A 24,754-nucleotide genomic window follows, 5' to 3' on the forward strand; every position below is an offset into this window, starting at 1 on the left:
GCGCGGTTTTCACGTAGTTCCTGTTCCCGAGGGAACGTATAAAACTTAGCCTAAGCACTCAAAAATATTGTATCTTTCAATTAGTAAAATAATTTTCGAAATTGAATTAATAGATTAGTTTACCCCTTCAACATCAATAACTCAAACGGTTGTACGTATTATACTTTTCCCGAAGATATTCAACCCATTTTCGACCCCTGTTTATGTTCGTTGTAGATGAAACCAGAAGCCAAAATTTTCAGTATCCAGCAATAAATATACTTGGCATTCGCTCTAAAGAATCACATTGAATATAATAATTATGAATATACTTGAGAGATATAATATTGTGATTTCCTGCGATGGCCAAGTCGATCTATGTCATTAATACAAAAGATTTTTAATATTGATATGGTCAATAAAATATACTGTTAATAGGTTAGCTAATTATGCAATAACTGGAGACAGAAGGTTCCTTAATTGCGGACTGAATAAAGTAACTGACTTGGTATTACATGGATCTCACAACTTTGTACGGTAAAAGAACTGAGTTGCTAGAATGGGTATATTGTTATAAGTTTTGTTTTTGATGGCATAATAATTAATAATGAAAATTCATTATTGTTTGAGAGTGTAGGTTCGAATCCGGTAAGGGGCATGCTCTCCAACTTTTCATTTATGTGAATTTTAAGAAATTAAAAATCACTTGTCTCATCAACCTCATCGTGAGGAAACTTGCATACCTGAGAATTTTCTTAATTCTCTACTTGTGTGAAGTCTACCAATCCGCATTGGGCCTGCGTGATGAAATAAGACCAAACACCTCTCATTCTGAGAAGAGACTCGTGCTCAATAGTGGGCCGAATATGTGTTGATAATGAATGGCGACCCTTATTATAGTAAACAAGTCATAATAGTAGGGGAGCCGAAGAGGGGATTTTTGCAGTTACTCGAGCGCGGCAGTTACATATAAGGAATTATACCTTGCACGTTGTTCAGTACCTCCACCTAGTATGAGCCCTTAATATTGGTGGGTACGTTTACAGCAACCAAATAAAAAACTAACTTCAGAAATACTCAACCAACAGCACGTCAGCACGTCAAATTAAGATAAGTTTGGTGAGTTGATAGCTAAAAACTGCGTATTTTGAATCGCTACGCATTACGTTACGCTCAAATCTGACGATTTGAGCGTAACGTAATGGAACGGGAGACTTTCAAAGTTACAAAATAAGACCCTTATATTTTAGTTCTCGAGTTATGGGCGACTTCCTAATTAATCGCTAAAATTTTCTGACAATTTCAGTAAGCCAAAGTAATAAAAGTTGCTTTTAAAGTCTGTAGTTTTTTTTCCGCCCCTAAAAGCAAAAAAGTAAATAACCATTTATTCTTCCTAATAATCCGAATTTAATCGGTCTCCATGACGCTCGAGTAACTGCAAATTTAGTATCCCGGGCTCCCCTACTATTCTTTCTTCTTCTTTCTTCTGGGCCGTTTCGTCACTTAGCCACGTGATTGGCTGTTGTGTGTAAAACTCCCCCTAGTCCCCTACTATTACTATAACACTATTTTATATTTGTACGGCCTGGTTAACTTTTCGTACTTCGGTGCCCGTTGTAATTTTACAGGTAGTCGCTATTTGGAGGTTTCGATTATTGTGACCAAGGGATCGGTAGAACGCGCAAAAGAACAGCTGGACAGTTTATGTACGATGAGAACAGTGCTGCCACAGTTTTTTGGAACTTACAACGTTAAAACTGATTTTGAATCCTTGCATAAATTTGCGTAAGTACCTATATCACGCACTATATGCCATGGGATAGCCCAGTGGATATGACCTTTGCCTCCGATTTCAAAGTGTGTGTTGAATCCAGTCCGGGGCATGCACCTCCAACTTTTCAGTTGAGTTCATTTTAAGAAATGAAATATTACGTGTCTCAAACGGTGAAGAAAAAACATCGTGAAAAAACCTGCATACCAGAGAATTTCCTTAATTCTCTGCGTGTGTGAAGTCTGTTAATCCGCATTGGGCCAGCGTGATGGACTATTGGCCTAACCAAGAAGATGCAAGGTAGTGAAGCAGGGGAAAGTTGTCAATTCCAGGAATGTGCATAGCAAGATGTGCCTGTGAGACTATGCGTCCCTGGTTAAAGGTTTAAACTTATGTACTGTTGAAGTGACAATCCTAATATTAATTGTTCCTTTCAGATGTTTCCTACGTTTTTTTTTCATAACCACAGTAAACTCTTGCACCTTATTAGAGTCTTTAAAACAAACAACTATTTCTATAATTCATCTTTGCGTAATAATTCAATTTTCAGATATTCATTTCCGTTACCCAAATCAACAGAAGATCACTACAGGATAAATATTACAAAATTTTTCAACGTTGCATGGGACCCTGATAAATCTATTAATTTTTACAGATATAACGTTATTGTAAGTAGATTCGTACTATTTTTTATTTTTTTTTTATTTTTATTCTCTACGAGTGAGCCCTTGACTACAATCTCACCAGATGGTAAGTGATGTGGCAATCTAAGATGGAAGCGGGCTAACTTGGATGATGAAAACACGTACGGCCACATAGTTCGAAAAGCTGATGGACGTTTGGATCCTAAGATGCTAGAATGGCGACCCTGAACTAGAAACCGCAGTGTTGGTCACCCACCAGGTGGATTAACGACATCCAGCGAGTCGCTGGTATTCGCTGGATGCAGGCGGCTCAGGATCGTAATATTTGGAAGTCCTTTTAGGAGGCCTATGTCCTTCAGTGGACGTCCATCGGCTGATATGATGATGACATAATTGTTTGCTATTTATTTTCTATTTAGTTATATTATCTTCTAGTTAGCGGAATACGTTAAGGCGCATGACTATTTGAGTGGATTCATTACGATCATCGATTGCACGGAGTCTAACTTGATGAATTTATTGAAGAATGCAAACCCTGTCCAAGTGAGACAAGCAGTATCTATCTTTATAGTAAGTATGAGGATTTTGTGACGACATTGTCTGCCCATTTTAAAGGCCCAGCAGGTAAAGAGAATTTATTCAGGAGAGGTAATATCAAGATTAGACCCGCCACGGTGTCTAAACCTTAACCTACCAGCGGCCTCAGAGACCGCAACGAGTTTTCAAATTCAGTTTTTTCGAAAATTACAAGATAATTATTTGGTTTTTATTATAAACTAGCGGACCCGGTTAAGCTTCGCTTTGGCTTATGTAATTCTTCTCTATCCCTACCCTACTCTTGAAGCGGTGAAATAGGGCTTTGATTTCCACGCGGACGAAGTCAGCCAGACAGTCAGAAGTTTTTACAGACGTAAAAAGCGAGGCACAGCGGTAGCTGTTCATTCCAGGTTGGCAGCGGTCGGTGCGGTGTGTGCTATATATGTCCCATATTGTAGCCTAATTAAAATATTAATATACAACAACAACGAGTCCACTCGTACGAAGCCGAGGCGAGTCGCTAGTTTATAATAATACAGAGACAGATAAAATACTTCATCATCATCATTATCGTCATTATCAGCCGATGGACGTCTACCGCTGAACATAGCCTCTTCCATGGACTTCCAAGCACAACGTTCTCGAGCCGCCAGCATCCAGCGGCTCCCTGTAACCCGCTTGATGTCCTCGATCCACCTAGCGGGGGGTCGACCAACACTACGCTTTCCGGTGCGGGGTCGCTATTCCAGCACCTTAGAACCCCAACGTCTATCGACTCTTCGAACTATTTGGCCTGTCCATTGCCACTTCAGCTTCGCGACCCGCTGAACTAACTCAGTGACTCTGGTTCGTCTGCGGATATCCTCACTTCTGATTTGATCACGCAGAGTAACTCCAAGCATAGCTCGCTCCATTGCCCGCTGAGTGACTTTGAGCCTTTTAATAAAGCCCATAGTTAGCGTCCAAGTCTCGGTTCCGTAGGTCATCACTGGCAACACGCACTGTTCGAAGACTTCGTCTTCAGGCACTGAGTAATTTCGGATGCAAAAATACATACCTACTCTTAAATTACAGAATGGGTATGGCATGAGAATGAAAGGAATTCACTTAATATCAAAATCAGGATTCGTCGACGGTTTGGTAATGTTAATAAAACAAGTTGTGAGCGCAAAAATAGCTGACCGGATCAATGTACATAAAACTTTTGAAGACCTCCATAAATTCATCCCAAAAGCCATACTTCCCGAGGACTATGGTGGTGAGGAACGTTCTATGAAAACTCTACATGGTGTGTATCGACATAATTTGAAAATTATTTTGTACCTTTAATGTATTTAAGGGAATAGAGAAAGCTTAAATCTTTATTTCTCTTTAAGGAAAAGAACGATCAATGATTACTTATAATTAAAAATTTTATATAAATTAGAAATCAATCTCTCGCAAATTACAGGATTTTATTAGAATTCTATATAATTAGCGAGAGTATTGTTATAAAGTCATTTCACTCAGTTTATGCAAGTATTTTTTTTTACTCTTGTCTCTTCTAAGTTTATTGATAAAAAATAATAATTGCTTTTCAGAGGAATGGCTCGACGTTCTTTCATCGGAGGAACATTTAAGATACTTGGAAGATATAAACTCAGCTACAACCAACGAGTCCTGTCGACAGAAAGATCAGTTTTGCGAACAATATGCAGGAATGCCGGGCACATTCAGATATTTGAGTGTAGACTAAGAAAGGAACGAACATTGACGCTCAAGATCTTATGAGCCGTCAGTAATACGACTGGATAAAATGTAGTGCATATATGTCATACATTCAGAGTCATCTATTAGACATACTAGTTTTCTTCTAGTTCTCTCTTTTAGTTAGTCTTCTCTTCTAGTTCTCTTCTTTCTGTTTTCTTTAACTCTTTTATAGTCTGATCTCAATGTATGTTACTTGTATTTAACATACAGGGCACTGGTTGTGTAATTTGTTAAATAAATTATCATCATCACCATCTTCATATCAGCCGATGAACGTCCACTGTAGGATATAGGTATTTGTAGGGAATCCAAAACAGCACGATTTGTTAAATATAAATAAATATTATTTAATAAATAATGAAGTTATAATTTATCTTTCTGACCAAATGTGCAGCACCTGACCTGCCCTGGTATATATGGGTGAGGTTTAGTGCGCTTTATTCCCACAAAACCTGAGAATCTCTATATCCTGAATGAATGAGAATACCTGATATCCCTAGACTAGGGTATCTCAAACTAGAAGAGAATTAAAAATTAAAATTGCGTTCTCACCTGATGATGACGATGCAGTCTAAGATTTAAGCGGGATTACTTGGCAGATGTACAACTTTACCTATACCTCTGACGGTATCTATGCCGCATCGTACAATCGCTTGGCGCTACGACTTTGCTGGTTGGGTACCTATGGGTAGCCACGGCCGATGCCTGCTACCAGACCTAAGCATGTTTCATCATCATCATCATTATCATCCCGTTCTCGGCTCACTGTTGAGCTCGAGTCTCCTCTCAGAATTAAAGGGGTTAGGCCAATTAGTCCATCACGCTGGCCCAATGCAGCTTGGTAGGCTTCATACATGCAGAGAATTCAGAAAATTCTCTTGTATGCAGGTTTCTATGTTTTCTTCACCATTTGAGGCACGTGATTTTTAATTTCTTAAATGCACACAACTGAAACGTTGGAGGTGCATGCCGCGGACTGGATTCCTACACCCTTCGAAATTGGAAGCAGACGTCGTATCCACTGGGCTATCATGGCTCTTGCTACGTTACCCTGTCATAATAGGGGATTCAGGGCTAAAACCTACTCTGATTTCATCGTTATCAACCCATATTTGGCTCACTGCTTAGCTCGAGTCTCCTGTCAGAATGAGAGGGTTTAGGCCAATAGTCCACCACGCTGGCCCAGTGCTAATTGGGAGACTGCGTGTGTACGCAGAGAATTGAGAAAATCCTGATTTAGTCACTTGCAAATGGATTTATGCATCCCAACCTCTGCCTACGCAATCTATATTCGAGTGTATGGCAAACACTGGGTGATAATCACCCACAATACTCACCAAAACCTATCAGAGCCGCCTGCGTTGGCATACTTCAAAGGAAGTAGGAACTACCACCAGCAGTTCTTCTTTTTGAACGGAGGAACATCAGGGTCCAACCATCAGCTGTTCTCTCTCCTGCTACGAGAGACCCCAATTAAGTATAATCTTAACAAAGAAACTAATTTAAGACATATCGAGTAAGAATGTGACCAGTCTCTGTTAAGAAGAAACACTAATTGTAAGTGCCTTCGCAGCGCTCCAGGGATTCAAGTCCCGTCGGCCTAGCATGCGTGAACGACATAATTATCTCGTAAAGAAAATATGTAAACCTAAACTTCTAAGGCCAACAGGACGAATGCAGCCGAGCACTAGACGAATAAGGTCATAAGCTAATTATAATTATTCATGTTATTATGTTTTGTTGGTTGAACATCAAATATAAATGGATGACAATGGCAGTCTGTGAAAAATAATTTAAATATAACAAAAAACGCAACAACCAAACAAGCTTTGAAACACCAGATTTAGATTTCTCATGATATTATATAAGTAATTAACAATGTAATATTCCCATGTATGTATTTATATCTCCTATTCTGTAAAAAGGATGGCCTTGCCCTGTAGTGGGTGTACTCAATTTGTGGTCTTGCTCCTCTGAAACTGTGTTGTTGTTAGGTGTTTGATAAAACCACCAAACATTACTAAAACAACAGTGTTTTCTACTTTCGTTATAGAATACGAGTATGTACTGGGTACAAGAGAACAATTACAATAAGTTGTAGACCATAGCTTCTCAACGTCGCGTCACCATCTATGTGGACGTTTGAGATTTTCAAGGAGCAGTAGGACCGAGAGAAAGTTACGATGACATTGAGCGTGGTTTCACAAAACACATTTTTTAAAATCTTTGTACGTTATGAGTGTTTTATTCTTTGGTAGAGTAAATTATTGTATAGAAAAAGTAAGAAAAACAAAGACAATCTAGAAATAAAGTTAAAAATTTCTATCGCTCGTCTGATTTCAACTATTTTTCTAAACAACGTTGTTTTGCAGTACTGATGACGTTTATTTTTTAAAATTAGTTTGTGTGATTCCCACCAATAAATTAGTTTATATAGCTCCAATACACAACTTATAAGAAATTGGTAACTTTAGTACCCACGGGCAGTTCACACGTTTCTCCCGCGGGAAGCGACACTTAAGTAATAGGGATTTGCGCAATATGGCGCTTACACAGGCAAGAAGTTAAATCTGTGGGTCTAAAAATAATACTTTCTGAATAATTTTATTATGTACATAAAAATTCACACACTTTGATGATAATTTAGCTAAATGATTTTTAACCGACTTCAAAAAAAAGGAGGTGGTTCTAAATTCAACGCGTTTTTTTCATGTTTGTTACCTTATAACTTCGTCATTTCTTAACTATTTTTGTGTATTCTTTCTTTGTGTGAAAGATTATACTTCGAGATTGGTCCCATTTAATATTCAGTCATTTTGTTTTAAAAAGAAAATAAATAAAGTTGCCCGTAGGTACTGTTGCGCTTTCGTTCACTATACTAGACCACACTAAAAACAGAATAAATAAAATCTTTTTAACAAATAAATTCAACTGACTTCAAAATCAAAAAATAAACTAAAAAAACGTAAAATAACATCGTATGTGCCTTCTGATCACTTTGAAGGCGGTGCCAACACAGTGATGCATTTACTCAAGTCCTTTAAATCCAGAATTTTCAGACGGTTCTTTCCAGTGGTTCTTCCAGAAACGGCTTTAACCAATACCACTGGCTCGGCACCGGCTTCAATGTAATCAGAAGCTAGCACATACGATGGTATTTTTCGCTTTTTAGTTTATTTTTGTGATTTTGAAGTCGGTTGAATCTTTTTGTTAAAAAAATTGTAGATTGGTTTGATGATATGAAGAAAACATAAGAAGTTAGGCACTACGGACGTTCTATCCATAGGGGGTTTTATCCATCGGCTGATATGATGACGAAAACCAGCGGGCCGTGGGCGACACAGGGTTGAGAACCTATGTTTTTAACGTAGAACTTTAAACAATCCAAACGCAATTTAAATAATTTTGGTCACTAAAGTGCACTATAAGTGAATACAACTACATTGACTATTCAGTATAGCCTAAACATTTGTGCCGCACGGTTTTGCTTGTAAAATGGATTCAAAAGTCAAGATTATTGAACTGAAGCCGGACACAGAAGAACATATTCGCAAATTGTATAATTTTGACAATCCTGGGAGTTTGGAGGATGCCGTGAACATATTAAACGAGTGGGTCCAGCAGCAGCCACATTTTAATAAGAAGGATTTCAGTAAGTTATTTTACCTAATTATTTATTTTTCTCCTTCTTTCATCATCAGTCCACTTGGTGGCGGGTCGACCAACACTGCGCTTTCTAGTGCGGTGTCGCCCAGCACTTTGGACCCCAACGTCGATCGGCTTTTCATTCATTATCGGATGTTAATAATAATGACCAACGGCTTAAATTGGTCTCTAAGGGGGTGTTACACAAACAAATAGCCAACTGCGGGCGGACAGTTTTTACTGAAAACTTCATATAAGAAAAAAGTTCAGTAAGTAATTTATAGTCCGACTCAGGACTCGAAACCAGGACCTACTGAAAGAATTTTTCAAATCGGACCAAAAACAAACAAACTCTTCAGCTTTATAATCTAATATATATATAATTCTCGTGTCTCAGTTTTCGTTACCATACTCCTCCGAAACAGCTTGACCGATTTTGATAAAATTTTTTTGTGCATATTCAGTAGGTCCTAAATCCTAGGGTAGGGTAGGGTAGGGGTAGGGTAGGGGTAGTGTAGGGGTAGGGTAGGGGTAGGGTAGTTGTAGGGTAGGGTAGGGTAGAGGTAGAGTAGAGGAGGTAGGGTAGGGGTAGGGGTAGGAGTAGGATTGTGTAAGGTAGGGATAGGGAAGAAGTGCAAATAAATAAACTAATAAGTCAAAGCGAAGCTGGACCGGGTCCGCTAGTATTAGTATAAATAAAAACAATGTAAATTATATTACAGATTCGCGTTATTTGGAGACTGCAATTATATCAAATAAGGGATCAATAGAGCGCGCTAAACTACAGTTAGACAAAATGTGCACCCTGAGGACTTTGCTGCCTCACTTTTTTGGAAAGTACAGCGTTAAAACTGATTTTGGAAATTTATATGAATCCGTGTACGTATATAAATAATATATTAGTGCCAATCATCATTAACAACCCATATTGGGTTCACTGTTGAGCACGAGTCTCCTCTCTGTCTGAAAGGGGTTAGGCTGTCCACCACGCTGGCCCAATGCAGATAGGCAGACTTCACACACGCTCAGAATTTTCTGGTATGCAGGTTTTCTCACGATGTTTTCCTTCACCGTTTGAGACACGTGATATTTAATTACTTAAAATGCACACAACTGAAAAGTTGGAGGTGCATGTCCCGTACCGGATTCGATTCGATTCCGCCAAAGCCTAACCCCTCTCATTCTGAGAGGAAACTCGAGTTATAACGAACCTAACGAAAGCTTCAACAAGAGCAAGTTTGCGAAAAATCATGACGTTAAATTAGATTCAAAATGATGGTTCAGGTTATAATTATTATCAACATATTTTAAGGGTTCACTTTAGGATCAAACCTTTCTCCCTAAAGGAAAGGGGATATGAACTTTAGACCCAGCACGCTGCTATAATACAGGTTGGCGGGTTTGTTATTGCAAACAGCTGCGATTATTATTGCAAAGCAAAGTCTTGCATTTGGCTATATTTTATTAATTTATATTTCTTGACGGCCTCCGTGGTGCAGTAGTATGCGCGGTGGATTTACAAGGCGGAGGTCCTGGGTTCGATCCCCGGCTGGTGGGAGGCTTTGGCCGTGGCTAGATACCACTCTACCAGCAAAGACGTACCGACGTACCGACGTGTTCCGGTACGATGTCGTGTAGAAACTCAAAGGGATATGGATTTTCATCCTCCTCCTAACAAGTTAGCCCGCTTCCATCTTAAATAGTATCATCACTTACCATCAGGTGAGATTGTAATCAAGGGCTTAATTCTAAAGACTAAAAAAAATCCTCCTTGCCGGTCCTGCTCCTCTTAGCGATGCCCAAAAAGTTTGCTTTTTTGTGATTGACAACGCCTGACAAGGGTATTTTGAAATTTTTATAACCTTGTGTTTTTTTTCAGACATTCAGTTATGTTGCCTAAATTAACTGAAGATCACTACCGGGTCAATTTAATTAAATTTTATGACGGCGAATGGTCTACATCATTGTCAACAAATTTTTATAGATATAACATAATTGTAAGTAACTGGATATTTTTTTTTAAGTTTGCCTAACTAAAATTGATGAATTTGCATCCTAATCGGATCACTCGATTTTGAGATTTTTTTAAATCTCATTTATTTATTAATCTTTTTTTTTATTTTTTATATAAAAATGTAATTCAAAACGCAATTAAAAATTTATAAAATAATAAACCTTACCGGTACTGGACATTTGAGTGCCCAAGCAACCGGTGGTCAGGGCTCCAGAGTGAGGAACCTCCTCACAATACGCGCTGTCTCAAGAATCACTGCCTTCTGTATCCGACTCTTGATCCAACAGTTAAGTTAACGCTTCGTCCAAGTATTTTGATACTTTTTCCTTTTCGGCTTTAACCAGATGATCGTCATGTGGAACAGTAATATCAACAATATTGCACGGTGCACTGACCGATCGACTAGCACTATATCTGGTCTACTAGCAGACGCCCGCGACTTCGTCCGCTGGAATTAGGTTTTTCTCAAATCCCGCGAGAACCATGAACCATTTTTCCGTGATTAAAGTAACCTATGTGTTAATCGCCGCAAAATTGCCAAAGTTTCATACAAACTTTCATCCCCTATTTTATCCCCGTGGGGGTAGAATTGATCAAATTCTGTTTTATTTGGATGCTGTGCTCTGTCAGTATGAACTAATAACAAATGAACGAACTGCCAACGTGGTTAGTCACTCAATCAAATGTCTCTGAAACTTGCTTGAAGACTGGCCTCTCTAGAGCTGCAGCAAGTTTTTTATTATGCTAGCCTTTGACGATCCAGTATACCCATGTTTCTGCAGCGCTGCCCGCAGCGAAGACGTTTCATGTAAGCGTCAAGTCGAGCCGTTTTGCACGCAGCGACCAACATACGATCAGTTATAGTCTAAGGGTGCTACAAAAACGTGGGTATACTTGATCGTCTATGGCTAGCTTTAGAACGGGTGGCCGAAGGTGCTCTAGTAGGAACTTATCAAATTTGGCTAGGCAGGGAGAACAACACGAGCGAAGAAGAGTGTAAAGCCGATTTTATATTTGTCTGACGTGTCGTGTCGTGACGCATCAGAACAGAATCGGTATCACACAATTTGTATGCGGGACATCAGAAGCCATCACGACATGTCACAACACATTTGTAAACGTTGCCATATAAAATGTATGATACCGTTTCTTTTCTGATGCGGCAGGACATGACACGTCAGACAAATATCAACCCGGCTTTAATCGATTGTCAAAGAATTCATTAACTCTACGCCCATCGGTCACAAGTTCTGAGCTATGCTCGGAGGTTTCTTTCTGCCACGAGATGGACTCGGTAGGACTCAGCACAGTGAATTCATAGAAAGCTAAGATATTTGTCTCGTCTCTAGGTTGTTTTTCTGATTGCACGGAATAATTAAATTCAATTTTTTTTAGCTAGCCGAATACTTTAGGTTGCATGACTACGTAAATGGAGGGGTTTTAGTGGCCGATTTCTTAGACGCCAACTTGATGACAATTTGGGAAAACAAAAACCCGGGACAATTAAGGCAAGCTTTGTCAGTTTTGATCGTGAGTATTAATATTGTACTATACTTAGTGCCTGTTCCACCACGTTCTGATAAGTGTTGGAACTGTAAAGTTTTGACGGCCTCCGTGGCGCAGTGGTATGCGCGATGGATTTACAAAACGGAGGTCCTGGGTTCGATCCCCGGCTGGACAGATTAAGATTTTCTTAATTAGTCCCGGTCTGGCTGGTGGGAGGCTTTGCCCGTGGCTAGTTACCACCCTACCGACAAAGACGTATCGCCAAGCGATTTAGCGTTCCGGTACGATGCCGTGTAGAAACCGAAAGGGGTGTGGATTTTCATCCTCCTCCTAACAAGTTAGCCCGCTTCCATCTTAGACTGCATCATCACTTACCATCAGGTGAGATTGTAGTCAAGGGCTAACTTGTAGAAAAAAAAAATAATAAAATAAAAAAAAATTGTCTTTCTGACTTAGTCAAATTAGCAACCGCTCCGGGGTTTCTTCCCCCACTTAGTTAACATATAGTAACGAGAGAAGCAGACAAAATATAACCTGTGTAACTCATAAATAACATAATAATAAGCTTTTTTTTGATCATCATCATGTCAGCCAATTGACGTCCACTGCAGGACATAGGCCTTTTGTAGGGACTTCCAAACATCACGATACTGAGCCATCTGCATCCAGAATACCTGCGACTCGCTTGATGTCGTCAGTCCACCTGGTGGAGGTCGACCAACACTGCGCTTTGTAGTGCGGTGTCGCCATTCCAGCACCTTGGGACCCCAACGTCCATAGGCTCTTCGAACTATGTGCCCCGCCTCTTGCCACTTCAGCTTCGCGACTCGTTGAGCTATGTCGGTGACTTTGGTTCTTCTGCGGATCTCCTCATTTCTGATTCGATTACGCAGAGATACTCCGAGCGTAGCTCGTTCCAACGCCCGCTGTATAACTCTTACTTTTGATAAAAGATTTTTATTTGCATCGGTTCAGTAGATCCAGAGATTACCCCATGCAAACTCACAAACCTCTGTAAAAGACAAAACTTGTAAATAAGCTAACCAACGCTAACCATTGGTCCAACGAGATTGTTAAAGATATTATTTATTTCATCATTTAGCACGAGCCTCTTTTCAGGATGGGAGGCTAAGGCTTATAAGATAAGATAAAGTTTATTAGTTAAAATAATTATAACAAAAGGAGAACATAAAACAAAAGAAAATCAGTATCATAAATGACTTTGTGTATCAGTAACATTAAACCGATAATACTGCTATAGTTACATTGTGGTGCCGTTATTATCGCTTTAGGCAAACTTATAAAGAGTATATATAGTAAATAAAATTAAAAATTACGTTTGGATTTAACAAAAACAAAGAAATAAAATTTAATAAGTAAAGTCCACCAATGTAGATTGGCAGACTTCACACACTTAGTATCAATAAAATTCTCAGGCAGGTTTCCTCAGGCAGGTTTTTTGTTTTTCCTTCACCGTTTGAGACACGTGATATTTAATTTCTTAAAATGCACACAAATCAAAAGTTGGAGGTGCATCTTCCGGGCCAGATTCGAAACTACGATATTTCGGAGGCATAGATAATATCCACGGTTCTGTATCATTTAATTAATATTATTTATTTTCAGCACGGATACATCGTAAGAGTTAAAGGAATATACATACTAGCAGACTCAAAAATCATTGATGGAATTGTGATGTTATTTAAGCAAGTTATTAGCTCTAAAATGGCTAGCCGGTTGAAAGTCCTCAAAAGACGTGAAGACCTGTATGAATTCGTTCCGAAGGCTTTACTTCCTAAAGACTACGGCGGCGAAGAACGTTCATTAAAAACTCTTCAAGGTAAATCCTATCCTTACTAATATTATAAACTCGAAAGTTTGTATGTATGTTTGAATGTTTGTTACTCGTTAACGCCGCTACTACGAAGCGATTTGGCTGAAATTTGGAATGGAAATAGATTTAACTCTGGATTAACACATATGCTACTTTTTATCCCGAAAAAATCCATGGTTTCCCGAGATTTGCGAAAACTGATGATTTTGATGATATGAATGTTTGTTACTCATTCACGCCTTGACTACTGAACCAAATTAGCTGAAATTTGATATTGAGATATATTATAGCCTGGATTAACACATAGGCTACTTTTTATCTTGGAAAAATCCATGGTTCCCGAGGGATTTGTGAAAAACTAAATTCCACGCGGACGAAGTCGCGGGCGTCTTCTTGTTCAAATTAAATAAAAAAGTGTATTAATTGAACAGACAGATTTGACGGCCTCCGTGGCGCTGTGGTAAGCGCGATGGATTTACAAGACGGAGGTCCTGGATTTGATCCCGGCTGGGCCGATTGAGGTTTTCTTAATTAAGTCAGGTCTGGCTGGTAGGAAGCTAGTTACCACCCTACCAACAAAGACGTACTGCCAAGCGATTTAGCGTTCAAGTACGATGTCGTGTAGAAACCGCAAGGGGTGTGAATTTTCATCCTCCTCCTAACAAGTTAGCCCGCTTTCGTCTTCGTTGCATCATCACTTACCATCAGGTGAGATTGTACTCAAAGGCTAACTTTTATGGAATAAAATAAAATACAATGGGCACCATAGTATAAAAAATATAGCCAGGTACAAACTGTAGAGGAATAAATCAAATTAGGACTATAGTTTACGATAATAATTTCTTTTCTAAATCTATGTATTTTTTTTTTGAAAACCAACTTTATAACAACACATTTTACGAACCATAGTCAGGTTATCTTTAATTTAACTTTTAACACCTTTAAATCCACACAGATACAAAAAGAAGGCTGTTATAAGAGTCACCGCTGTCTGTCTGGCTGCAGCGCCATAACTCTTAAACGGTTACACCGGTTTGGGTGCGGTATCTTTATTTGAAAGCTGATTTTCCAGCGATGGTTCTTACATTTTCATCAATAGCGGAATTTTAATTGATTAGAAGATGTCAGGTCCATTTTATAAGTTTCTTTAATATACCATTTTATATTATATAGTTTTAAGTTATGATGATAATTAATAAATAAATAAATAAAATATTTCCAGACGAATGGATCGATGTATTATCGTCGGAAGAACACTTGACTTACTTAAACGCCATGAATGCAGCTACAACCAACGAATCTTGTCGACCGAAAGACCAATTTTCGGAACAGTACGCTGGAATGCCAGGCACGTTCAGATATTTAAGTGTAGATTAAAAAGAATACACAGAAATTGATATAGTTAACCTTTGACTGGTGACATAGTTTTTGACTGATGTAACTGATGACGTGAGAAATCTGAGAAGCCGATGTCGTATCTTTAGACAAGATACGACAACGGCTACAATAGAAATGAAATATGGTAGTTTACCTTACCTTACCTTACCTTATCAGCCGATAGACGTCCATTGCTGGACATAGGCTTCTTGCATGGACCTCCAAGCATAACGATCTCGAGCCGCCAGCATCCAGCGGCTCCCTGCAACCCGCTTGATATCCTCGGTCCACCTAGTGGGGGGCCGCCCAACACTGCGCTTTCCGGTGCGGGGTCGCCATTTCAGCATCTTGGGACACCAGCGTCCATCGGATCTTCGGACTATGTGGCCCGCCCACTGGCACTTCAGCTTCGCGACTCGCTGAGCTATGTCAGTGACTTTAGTTCGTCTGCGGATCTCCTCATTCCTGATTCGATCACGCAGAGAAACTCCAAGCATAGCTCGCTCCATCGCCCGCTGAGTGACTTTGAGCCTTCTAATAAGGCCCATAGTCAGCGACCAAGTGGTAGTTTACAGTATTGTATAAAAACAGTATAATAACATATGGAAAATTTTGTCATCATCAACTTACCGATTTAGACTTTTCAGTTACTCAGGCGCTTAATCAAAGTAAGTGGGGGAAGGGGTTAAAATAATGTTTCACAGACAGCACTGGGTCTGTAACGATTCATGGCACCAGTTATTTTTGTTCGTTTAGATACATACAATATTTAGTTTATCTTGGTTTGTCTCGTCATATTGTTCTTACAAAGGATTTATAAGATTATGAATTTGTTTTATTGTTTTAATGATTCATAATGTTTTGTTGTTTATTATAAAGATTTGTTTAGTTACTAAAAATTGTTTTATTTAAAAGAGGTTCTATTTTATAAAATCTACTTAGGTATTAAGTAAAAATTATTATCTTTTCCTACGTAGGTATATTTTAAAACTGAAAATATTTAGTTGAACGTGCTAATCTCAAGAACTGCTGCTTCGATTTGAAAAACTGTTTCAATGTTGAATAGTCCATTATTTGAACCCTACCTCCATATTCTACAATAAAAATTAAGATTTAAACCGTAATTCTTTTCAAAATATTTGTCTGGATACCTACGACGCCTTAGTCTTAAGATATAATTGAAATTTGGTATATTTTATTGTTTCTTAAGATTAAAGATACTCCTCCTAAGACTCCTTTAAAACAGCAAAAAGTTTATAACAAGAATTTTAAAAAAAGCACATCACTCAAAAACTATTGGATGAATTCAACTGAAACTTGACATTATTTGCGTTCGTACTATGAAGATATTCATAGGATAATTTTAATAATTAAAAATAGAAGAGGTTAGAGAGAGAAATGAATACAATAAAATAAAATAAATAAAGCAGTTTTGTGCTTTTAGAGATGTAAAGATTATATGTATTTACTAGAGAATGCCAGCAATTTTGTCCGCGTGAGATTCAGTTTTACACAAATCCCACAGGAACCATGTATTTCCAAAAAGTAGCCTATTGTTTTGTTGCATTGTTACTAAACAAACTCTTCTATCTTCTACTGACATTCCTAGCAAAATCGGTAAAGCCGTTTCAGAGATTAACCCAGACAAACAGACAGATAGACCAACAAACAAATAAAAATTTAAAAAAGCTTGGTTATTTTTTAGTATCGTGTAAATAACTAAAGGCACTTAAGGGAACACAGTTTTTTTTTTAAACACAGACAGACAACTCAATTTTATTTATCAGTATCAATTTCATTTTTTTTTAATATTTGCCATATCTATTAAATATGACCAATATTCCCATTCCCCTCCAACTCCTAATACAGTCTTTCCCGACTATTCGGGAAAGACTGTATTAGGAGTGGGTACGACAATATACCAACGGAGCGGGGATCGATCCACCACTCCTCGGTAATGAGTCTGACCGCTCTTACCGTTGAGCTATTGAGGCTGTATATCAATTTCATTAGTTATTTTCGGTTTGGCTATGATTGAAGTGGGAAGGTGTAAAGACAGCGTCCTCATTTCTAGTTCGATCTCGTAGAGAAACCCCAATATAGCTCGCTCCATTACCCGCTCAGTGACTTTGAGCCTTCATAAAAGAGCTGCAATACTGCATCTTCTTAATCGTATACTCTTGGCAGAGTGGTTGTGGTTGCAGCGATGAGCGACGCCTTTTGTGCAATGCTCCTCCACTTTTGGCGATTGGTTGCATTTTGAGTACACTCCACCAAAGATGATTGTGTAGCAGCCTCAACAAAATCCGTCCAGCGGGTTAATAATGCATACCTTTTTGTCGCTACTGCTAAGTAAAACTCTCTTCCGAAAGTAGAAATATTTATAGTTGTAACTCACTAACTAGTTTAAACGATACATCAGAATAATTCTTCTTTGTAGTTTTTGTATATTTTGTAGTTTGAAAAATACGGCGAAAACAGGAAAATTATAAATTTTAAGAACTTCCTCTGCGAGTGCTACGTACACTGTTAAAGTTACTCAAAAGTCATGTTCGAGTATGAAGGAATTGGTCCCCTTTAAGTTTTTACGCGGACGAAAACGCAGGCATCCGTTAGTTTATGATTTTTTTAAACCAATGAATAACTGTCTGTCTGTCTGTTTTTCATAGGTAACAATAGTCACAATAGTCTCAGACATTAATTGATAATTACACCTATTGTTTTAACAAAAAAATTGGTATTAATTTAAAACTTCGCTTGTTGAATAATTATGTTCTTCTTACATCCGGTTTTGTGAGGCAGAAATAATTCAATAATGTAAGCCTCAATATCTTCATGGTATGCACTCAACACCAAGTGCTCATGGATTCGATCGATGTGTACAGTAGGGGTTAGATGATGACGATGATGATGATGATGGTGACGATGATGGTGACGATGTTGATGATGGTGACGACGATGATGATGGAGACGATGTTGATAATGATGATAGTGACGATGTTGATGATGATGATGATGATCATGATGATGGAGAATGATGATGATGATGATGATGATGATGATGATGATGATGATGATGATGATGGAGACGATGATGATGATGGTGACGATGTTGATGATGATGATGATGATGATAATAATGATGATGATGATGGAGACGATGATGATAATGATGATGGTGATGATGATGATGGTGAAGATGATGATGTTGGCAACAATAATGATGATGGCGATGGCGGTCCTCTTCTTCTCCTCCTTTACCCTAATCCTAATCCTCCTTTAGCTAAAAACTCATTACGTAACAAGTTTGATGTGGTAACTTTGCACAAACATTACTTTACCTACCTATTAAGTGCCTCTTAATTACTTCAAAGGTAGGTAACAAATTAAGATATACGAATACATTTTTTCGTGTTATGGAAATATACAGCAAAGCGGTTGAAGCATATAGCAAAAATGGTGAATTTTTTTTAAATTGTATTTCAGACAATAACAATTGCTTTATCTATTCATATCCGAATGAGCATTCGGCACGTATAGTTTTGCAATCAAAATGGATTTTGAGTTAAAAAGCAATATTCTCGAATTGGAGTTGGATACAGTACAGTATGTTCGCAAACAGTACAACTTGGACCAGCCTGGAAAAATAGAAGACGCGGTAGCTCTACTGAGGGAGTGGGTCCTAAAGCAGTCGCATTTTAATAAGAAAGATTTCAGTAAGATTTTTATTAGATACCTACTGGTTAACCCAGCGTTCGTCGCTAGGCAAATACGAACACAAATAGTCGTAAACGGGCAAAAACTACCACATATATTTATTTATATTGAAGTTTATTGTTTTATTTTGATTATGAATACACATACCTAGTTATTTATATTTAAAGTCAACTATTTTGTACTATTAGATACTAGAGAACACCCGCGATTTTGTCCGCATGAAATTTAGTTTTTCACAAATCCCTTGGGAACCATAGATTTTTCCATGATGGAAAGTAGCTTATGTGTTTTAGCTTCAGAGTAAAATCTATTTTTATTTCAAATTTCAGCCAAATCGGTTTAGTAGTTGCGGCGTTAAAGAGTAACAAACATTGAAACAAACATCCATACAAAATTTCGTGTTTCTATTATTAGTAGGATGTTACGTGTCTACAAAATCTAACTAGCCATCTTGATTCGCCTCAGTTTCAACGTATAAAATCTTTACTGAATGCAAAGATTGAAAAGAGCCAAAATCGTAACTTCTTTCATCCAACCATCCTATCCTACTAATATTATAGACGCTAAAGTTTGTAGATATGGATGTTTGGATGTATGTTTGGATGTTTGTTTCTCTTTAACGCCGCTACTACTTGTAATGGAAATAGATTTTACTCTGGATTAACTGAAAAAATCCATGGTTTCCCGAGAATTGCGAAAACTGATAATTTTGATGATACAAATGTTTGTTACTCTTTCACGCCTCGACTACTAAACTGAATTAGCTGAAATTTGGTATTGAGACATATTAAAGGCTGGATTAACATAAAGCCTACATTATCCTGGAAAAATCTATGTTTCCCGAGGGTTTTGTGAAAAACTAAATTCCACGCGGACGAAGTCGCGGGTGTCCGCTAGTAAATTCATACCTCATAATTAAATGAAAGGAATGATCGCAGATACCCAGTTACTTTTACAAAATTTGCTTTACTATTAACATACTTTTAAAAAACCTGTCATCATCCCTATTAATGGTATGGGCTGTCAGAGAGTCAGTAACTAAAAATACTTAAAGCACTGTGTTTTTGCAGGTGATCGGTATTTAGAAGCGACAATAATAGCCTGCAAGGGGTCAGTAGAGCGTGCTAAAACCCAATTAGACAAAATGTGCACGTTGAGAACTTTACTGCCTGAATTTTTCGGAAAGTGTCTAGTAAAAGAGGAGTATCGCCGATATCACAAAATTGCGTACGTATATCAGAGGGATACTGGCGTCTGCGACTTCGTCTGCGTAGAAAACCTTAATTAACTTAAGGATGATGAGCCAAACTTAACAAATAAATGTACTGTCGAGGTTTTTTTAGAACATCTATGGAGGAGGTTTTGTCATACAATATGTTTGCGTAACTTTAACCGTTTACGCAACCCACGCAACGAAAGCTCTCAAAAGGATTTTATTCTCTTGTTATCGCTCTACATTTTTTAACCGACTTCAAAAAAAGGAGATTCTCAAATCGACGCGTTTTTTTAATGTTTGTTTCCTCATAACTTCGTCATTTATTAACCAAATTTGAAATTTTTTTTTTGTTTGAAAGAGTATACTTCCAGATTGGCCCCATTTTCATGAAAATCAGTTTAGTAGTTTTATGTTAAAATGAACGAATAACGAATTATAAAATGAATGAATAACTGAAAGAAGATGCAATAAAACTTATATAAAGCATTTGTTCAGTCCATTAAAATCGAAATTAAAAAGGCTATAACAAAATAATGGACCGATGACCCTCCTGGCAACGTGCAGAATCGTAATCTGCATGCTTTTCTGAGTTCAAAACTGTAAACAGATTTCGATCCTAGACTTTAGCACACTCACGACCTCACATCGCCTGGTCTATATAGCCTAGTTCCGTAGTTCCAAAGATTAGCGTGTTTAACCAAACAAACAAATATGCTTTACAATTTTCGTTATTAATGCATGCTATGTAATATTATATATATCAAAAATTGTATTGATATTTGTTCTTGTTTCAGTCAATCGGTTGTGTTGCCAAAGTTAACACCCGACCACTACAGAGTTTATGTTGCCAAATATCACAATATCGAATGGGAAGCTTCAGAGGCCATTTTGCTATTTAGACAAACTATATGTGTACGTTATATATAATTTTCCATATTCTTACAATAATATTTATAATTGTATTACTAATAAAACATTCAAATGAATCTTATTTGCAGTTAGCCGAATACATTAAGGCTCAGGATTATTTGAGTGGATTCGTTCTGGTCGGAGATTTTTCTGATGCAAACTTAATGAACTATTTGCCAAAACTGAGTATTTTACAGTGTAAACAGATCTTTAATATTTTAATGGTAAGTACTTAATTAAATTTTTATCAATTATTATCTTAATATATAATTGCAAAACGTTATTCATTGCGAAATCTCTAAAACCGTTTTGACGTAAAAAGATGAAATTTGGCAGGGAGGTAGCTAATAATTAGAAGTGTCCGTTAAGAACGGATATTGCAATAGAGCCGGATTAAGGAGGTCAGATGGCGGACGAAGTCGCGGGCGTACGGTCAACTTTTTAAATTATCATTAACACAGAACAATCATTGGTAAGGTTGTAACGAGCCACGGCCGAAACCTCCCACCAGCCAGACCTAGACCAATTAAGAAAACCTCAATCGGTCCAGCGGGGGATCTAACCCAGGACCTCAGTCTTGTAAATCTACCGCGCTTTGGCTATTAGTATCACCGTATTTTTACAGGAACAGGAACTACGTAGTATCCTTGGGGCGTTGGATACTATACTATTTGATTGTATGTCATAATATTTTTTTACATATTAATTATTTAATTACAGGAAGGCTTCGGCATGAGAGTCAAACAAATTCACATAATATCAAAATCGAAACTCGTGGACGGTTTGGTGATGTTTTTAAAAAAGATGCTCAGCGCTAAAATATTTGACCGATTAAAAATGCACAAAAGTATTGAAGATCTATATGAATACTTTCCCAAAACCATACTTCCCAAAGACTATGGTGGTGATGAACGTTCGCTGGATACTCTTCAAGGTATGTATTGCCTACCTTACCTTACCTTATCAACCGATAGACGTCCACTGCTGGACATAGGCCTCTTGCATGAACCTCCAAGCACAACGATCTCGAGCCGCCAGCATCCAGCGGCTCTCTGCAACTCGCTTGATATTCTCGATCCACCTAGTGGGGGATCGACCAACACTGCGCTTTCCGGTGCGGGGACGCCATTTCAGCACCTTGGGACCCCAACGTCCATGGCTCTTCGAACTATGTGGCCTGCCCATTGCCACTTCAGCTTCGCGACTCGCTGAGCTATGTCAGTGAATTTGGTTCGTCTGCGGATCTCCTCATTCCTGATTCGATCACGCAGAGAAACTCCAAGCAATGTAAAGTATGTATTGCAATAGCCCATTAAGTCAGATTTTAAACTATAAATCCACTTCGTGATAGGTCTATTCGATTATAAGCTGAAATATAATTCGAAGCTAAATTGCCACAGGCATACACTTGTAAAATACGTCCAAAGTTACTATTTTACAAGTTAGCCTATCTCACCTGATGGCAAGTGATGATGAAATCTAAGATGAAAGCGGGCTAACTTATTAGGAGCAAGTGAAAATCCACACCCCTTATGATTTCTACATAATATACCGAAACGCGAAATCGCTTGGCGGTACGTCTTTGTCGGTAGGGTGCTAACTAGCCATAGCCGAAGCCTCCCACCAGCCAGGCCTGGACCAATTAAGAAAACCTCAATCGTTCTAGCCGGGGATCAAACCACCTAGAACCTCCGTCTTGTAAATCCACCGCAGATACCATTGAGCCACGGAGGCCGTCAATTATTCACTTATGTACAATTTTAACTTTCAGCGGAATGGATTGATGTTCTTTCGTCGGACGAATACCTGAAATATTTACAAGAAATGAACGCAGCCACAACCAATGAGTCTTGTAGACCTAAAGATCAATTTTCCGAACATTACGCTGGAATGCCGGGCACTTTCAGATATTTGACTGTTGATTAAAGATACCATTCTCCTATCAAATCCAACCAATAATTGTAAACGAATTAAACATAAGCAAATTTTTCTTGAATAGTGTGGATTTATAATCCCAAATCAGTTAAGAATATAGTTTTTATCAAAAAATGTTATTTTTTGAAAAAATTATTAAGTTTACTGCTGGTTTTGTGTTTTGTATTATTTGTTATCTAAATAAAAGCTTCAATTTAAACACATTTTCATTTTAGTTTCATTCACACACGCAGAACTTCGCAGTTTCATTCACGTAGTGCTCCCTCGTGGGAATACGAGGATTAATCAGTATAGACTGTTACTCCTTGATAATGTAGCTTTCCATTGGTGTAAGATTTATTTAGTCGCGGGTGTCCGGTAGTATTATTATAAAAAAAACGCGACTGTTGAAGCGTTATAAACTGAAGAGAAAAACAAGTATCTTTAGAAAATTCTAACTTAATACTTTATCGTGCCGTATGCGATGACAGACATGGTTTCAGTAACGGTTTTAGTAAAAGTGTTACTTGTCCCAACAACCTATATAGGTAGAAAGTCCTCATCAATACAAATTATTCAATTTCAAACACAAGGTAACTGCTGTAAACCGTTGAAGAGTTCTCAAGCCTGTGTTTCGCTTCCATCATCAGATCGACGCGAAATCTTTATTTACATGTACCTACTGTTTAATAATGCTCAATTAAATAAATAAATTAAACGCTATTGTTGCCGTTACAGTTTTTAAAAGTTCCCCTTGATTTCTTCAGGGTCCCATCATCAGATCCTGACTTGATGACAATGGGATTACCTCAGGAATATACCATTTCAAGCAAAAAAGAGTTATTCAAATCTGATTATTCGTCTTCGAGTAATTGTGTAACATATACACAAAAAAACATAGTCCGACTTGATTAAGAACCGTGATATCGAAGCCGTGGTACCTCCGATTGCGGACGGAGGGTGTGGGTTCGAATACGATCCGGGGCATGCATCTTCAACTTTCCAGTTAAGTGCATTTTATATCACGTGTCTCAAATGGTGAAGGAAAAACATCGTGAGGAAACCTGCATACCTGCAAACCAGAGAATTTTCTTAATTATCTGCGTGTGTGAAGTCAGCCAATCGGAAAAACATCGATGGAAAGCTTCATACCTGAGAGTTTTTTTTAATTCTTTATGTATATCAAATTTACTAATCCGCATTGAGCCAGCGTGGTGGACTATTGGTCTGACCCCTCTCATTCTAAGAGGAGACTCGAGCTCACCAGGTTGATAAAGATGATGATGATTAAATGATTATAATAATATAACAACTATGGTTTGCTTTGCGCTAAAGTCTACCTACTGTTTTTTGTTTCAACTTCAATTTAATTTAGTATGAGTTTGTAGTTCATTAAGATATTATATAAAACGATTTTTCTAAGATAAGAAAATAAAATTATTAGAAAAACAGTTGAAGAACAATAGCATTTGAAATCTACAGATTTATAAATAGAACCGGTCAAGTCCAAGACGGCCTCGTGTACGAAGGGTCAATATCCATTACCTATAAAAAAAATCGCTCTAGTGCGTGCCGAGCCACGTGCAGAGTAGGGTTCCGTAGACGTAACATAGCACTTTGATTCCTTATGTAATTACTACAATCTCACCTGATGGTAAGTGAAGTGCAATCGAAGACGGAAACGGACTAACTTGTAAAAAAAATATATTTACGATCCTCTTGCCGAACTCGTTTGTTTGATGTATTTAGAAAAATGCATTTACAATGCATTTAGAAAAAGGTTATTTTTTGAAATTTTCATCTTGCCCCCCAGAAGTGACCTTTATATTAAAAAAATATATATTTCTGAGGTTTCCCGGAAATCTGCAAGTAGAAAGCTAACTTATGTATTTTTTTCAAAATTTTAGGTTTGGTAGTTTCGGAGAATAGGTGGGGGGAATGG

General features: G+C 37.9%; 3 protein-coding genes across 3 annotated transcripts in view; all 3 read left to right on the plus strand.

Annotated features, from left to right (window-relative positions):
* Positions 1-5,032, plus strand: part of LOC112056854 (uncharacterized) — a 6,617-nt gene extending 1,585 nt beyond the window's left edge. The window contains exons 2-6 of the mRNA XM_052883066.1: positions 1,608-1,764; positions 2,301-2,418; positions 2,830-2,964; positions 4,006-4,219; positions 4,512-5,032. Of these exons, the coding sequence (XP_052739026.1) occupies positions 1,608-1,764; positions 2,301-2,418; positions 2,830-2,964; positions 4,006-4,219; positions 4,512-4,666 (779 nt within the window). The 3' untranslated portion in view covers positions 4,667-5,032. The remainder of the gene's footprint in view (positions 1-1,607; positions 1,765-2,300; positions 2,419-2,829; positions 2,965-4,005; positions 4,220-4,511) is intronic.
* Positions 5,033-8,128: 3,096 nt separating this feature from the next.
* Positions 8,129-15,154, plus strand: LOC112056859 (uncharacterized). The gene is made up of 6 exons (XM_052883084.1): positions 8,129-8,332; positions 9,048-9,204; positions 10,205-10,322; positions 11,735-11,869; positions 13,472-13,685; positions 14,902-15,154. Exons 1-6 carry the CDS (start codon positions 8,176-8,178, stop codon positions 15,054-15,056), a joined length of 936 nt encoding a protein of 311 aa, XP_052739044.1. The 5' UTR covers positions 8,129-8,175; the 3' UTR covers positions 15,057-15,154.
* A 4,692-nt stretch (positions 15,155-19,846) lies between these two features.
* LOC112045014 (alpha-tocopherol transfer protein-like) lies at positions 19,847-22,981 on the plus strand. Its single transcript, XM_052883149.1, has 5 exons — positions 19,847-20,000; positions 20,784-20,901; positions 20,988-21,122; positions 21,619-21,832; positions 22,670-22,981. Exons 1-5 carry the CDS (start codon positions 19,918-19,920, stop codon positions 22,822-22,824), a joined length of 705 nt encoding a protein of 234 aa, XP_052739109.1. The 5' UTR covers positions 19,847-19,917; the 3' UTR covers positions 22,825-22,981.
* The last annotated feature ends 1,773 nt before the right edge of the window (positions 22,982-24,754 follow it).

This window comes from Bicyclus anynana, chromosome 8 (assembly GCF_947172395.1).
Source record: "Bicyclus anynana chromosome 8, ilBicAnyn1.1, whole genome shotgun sequence".
NCBI lineage: Eukaryota > Metazoa > Arthropoda > Insecta > Lepidoptera > Nymphalidae > Bicyclus > Bicyclus anynana.

Bases quoted from the DNA above. Each gene is read 5' to 3' on its own strand.
- LOC112045014 (XM_052883149.1), top strand. From the start codon at position 19,918: ATGTGCACGTTGAGAACTTTACTGCCTGAATTTTTCGGAAAGTGTCTA. The intron at 20,001-20,783 runs GTACGTATATCA...TTCTTGTTTCAG, and splicing joins CGCCGATATCACAAAATTGC to TCAATCGGTTGTGTTGCCAA. The intron at 21,833-22,669 runs GTATGTATTGCC...TTTAACTTTCAG, and splicing joins TTCGCTGGATACTCTTCAAG to CGGAATGGATTGATGTTCTT.
- LOC112056859 (XM_052883084.1), top strand. From the start codon at position 8,176: ATGGATTCAAAAGTCAAGATTATTGAACTGAAGCCGGACACAGAAGAA. The intron at 8,333-9,047 runs GTAAGTTATTTT...ATTATATTACAG, and splicing joins TTTTAATAAGAAGGATTTCA to ATTCGCGTTATTTGGAGACT. The intron at 10,323-11,734 runs GTAAGTAACTGG...AATTTTTTTTAG, and splicing joins TTTATAGATATAACATAATT to CTAGCCGAATACTTTAGGTT.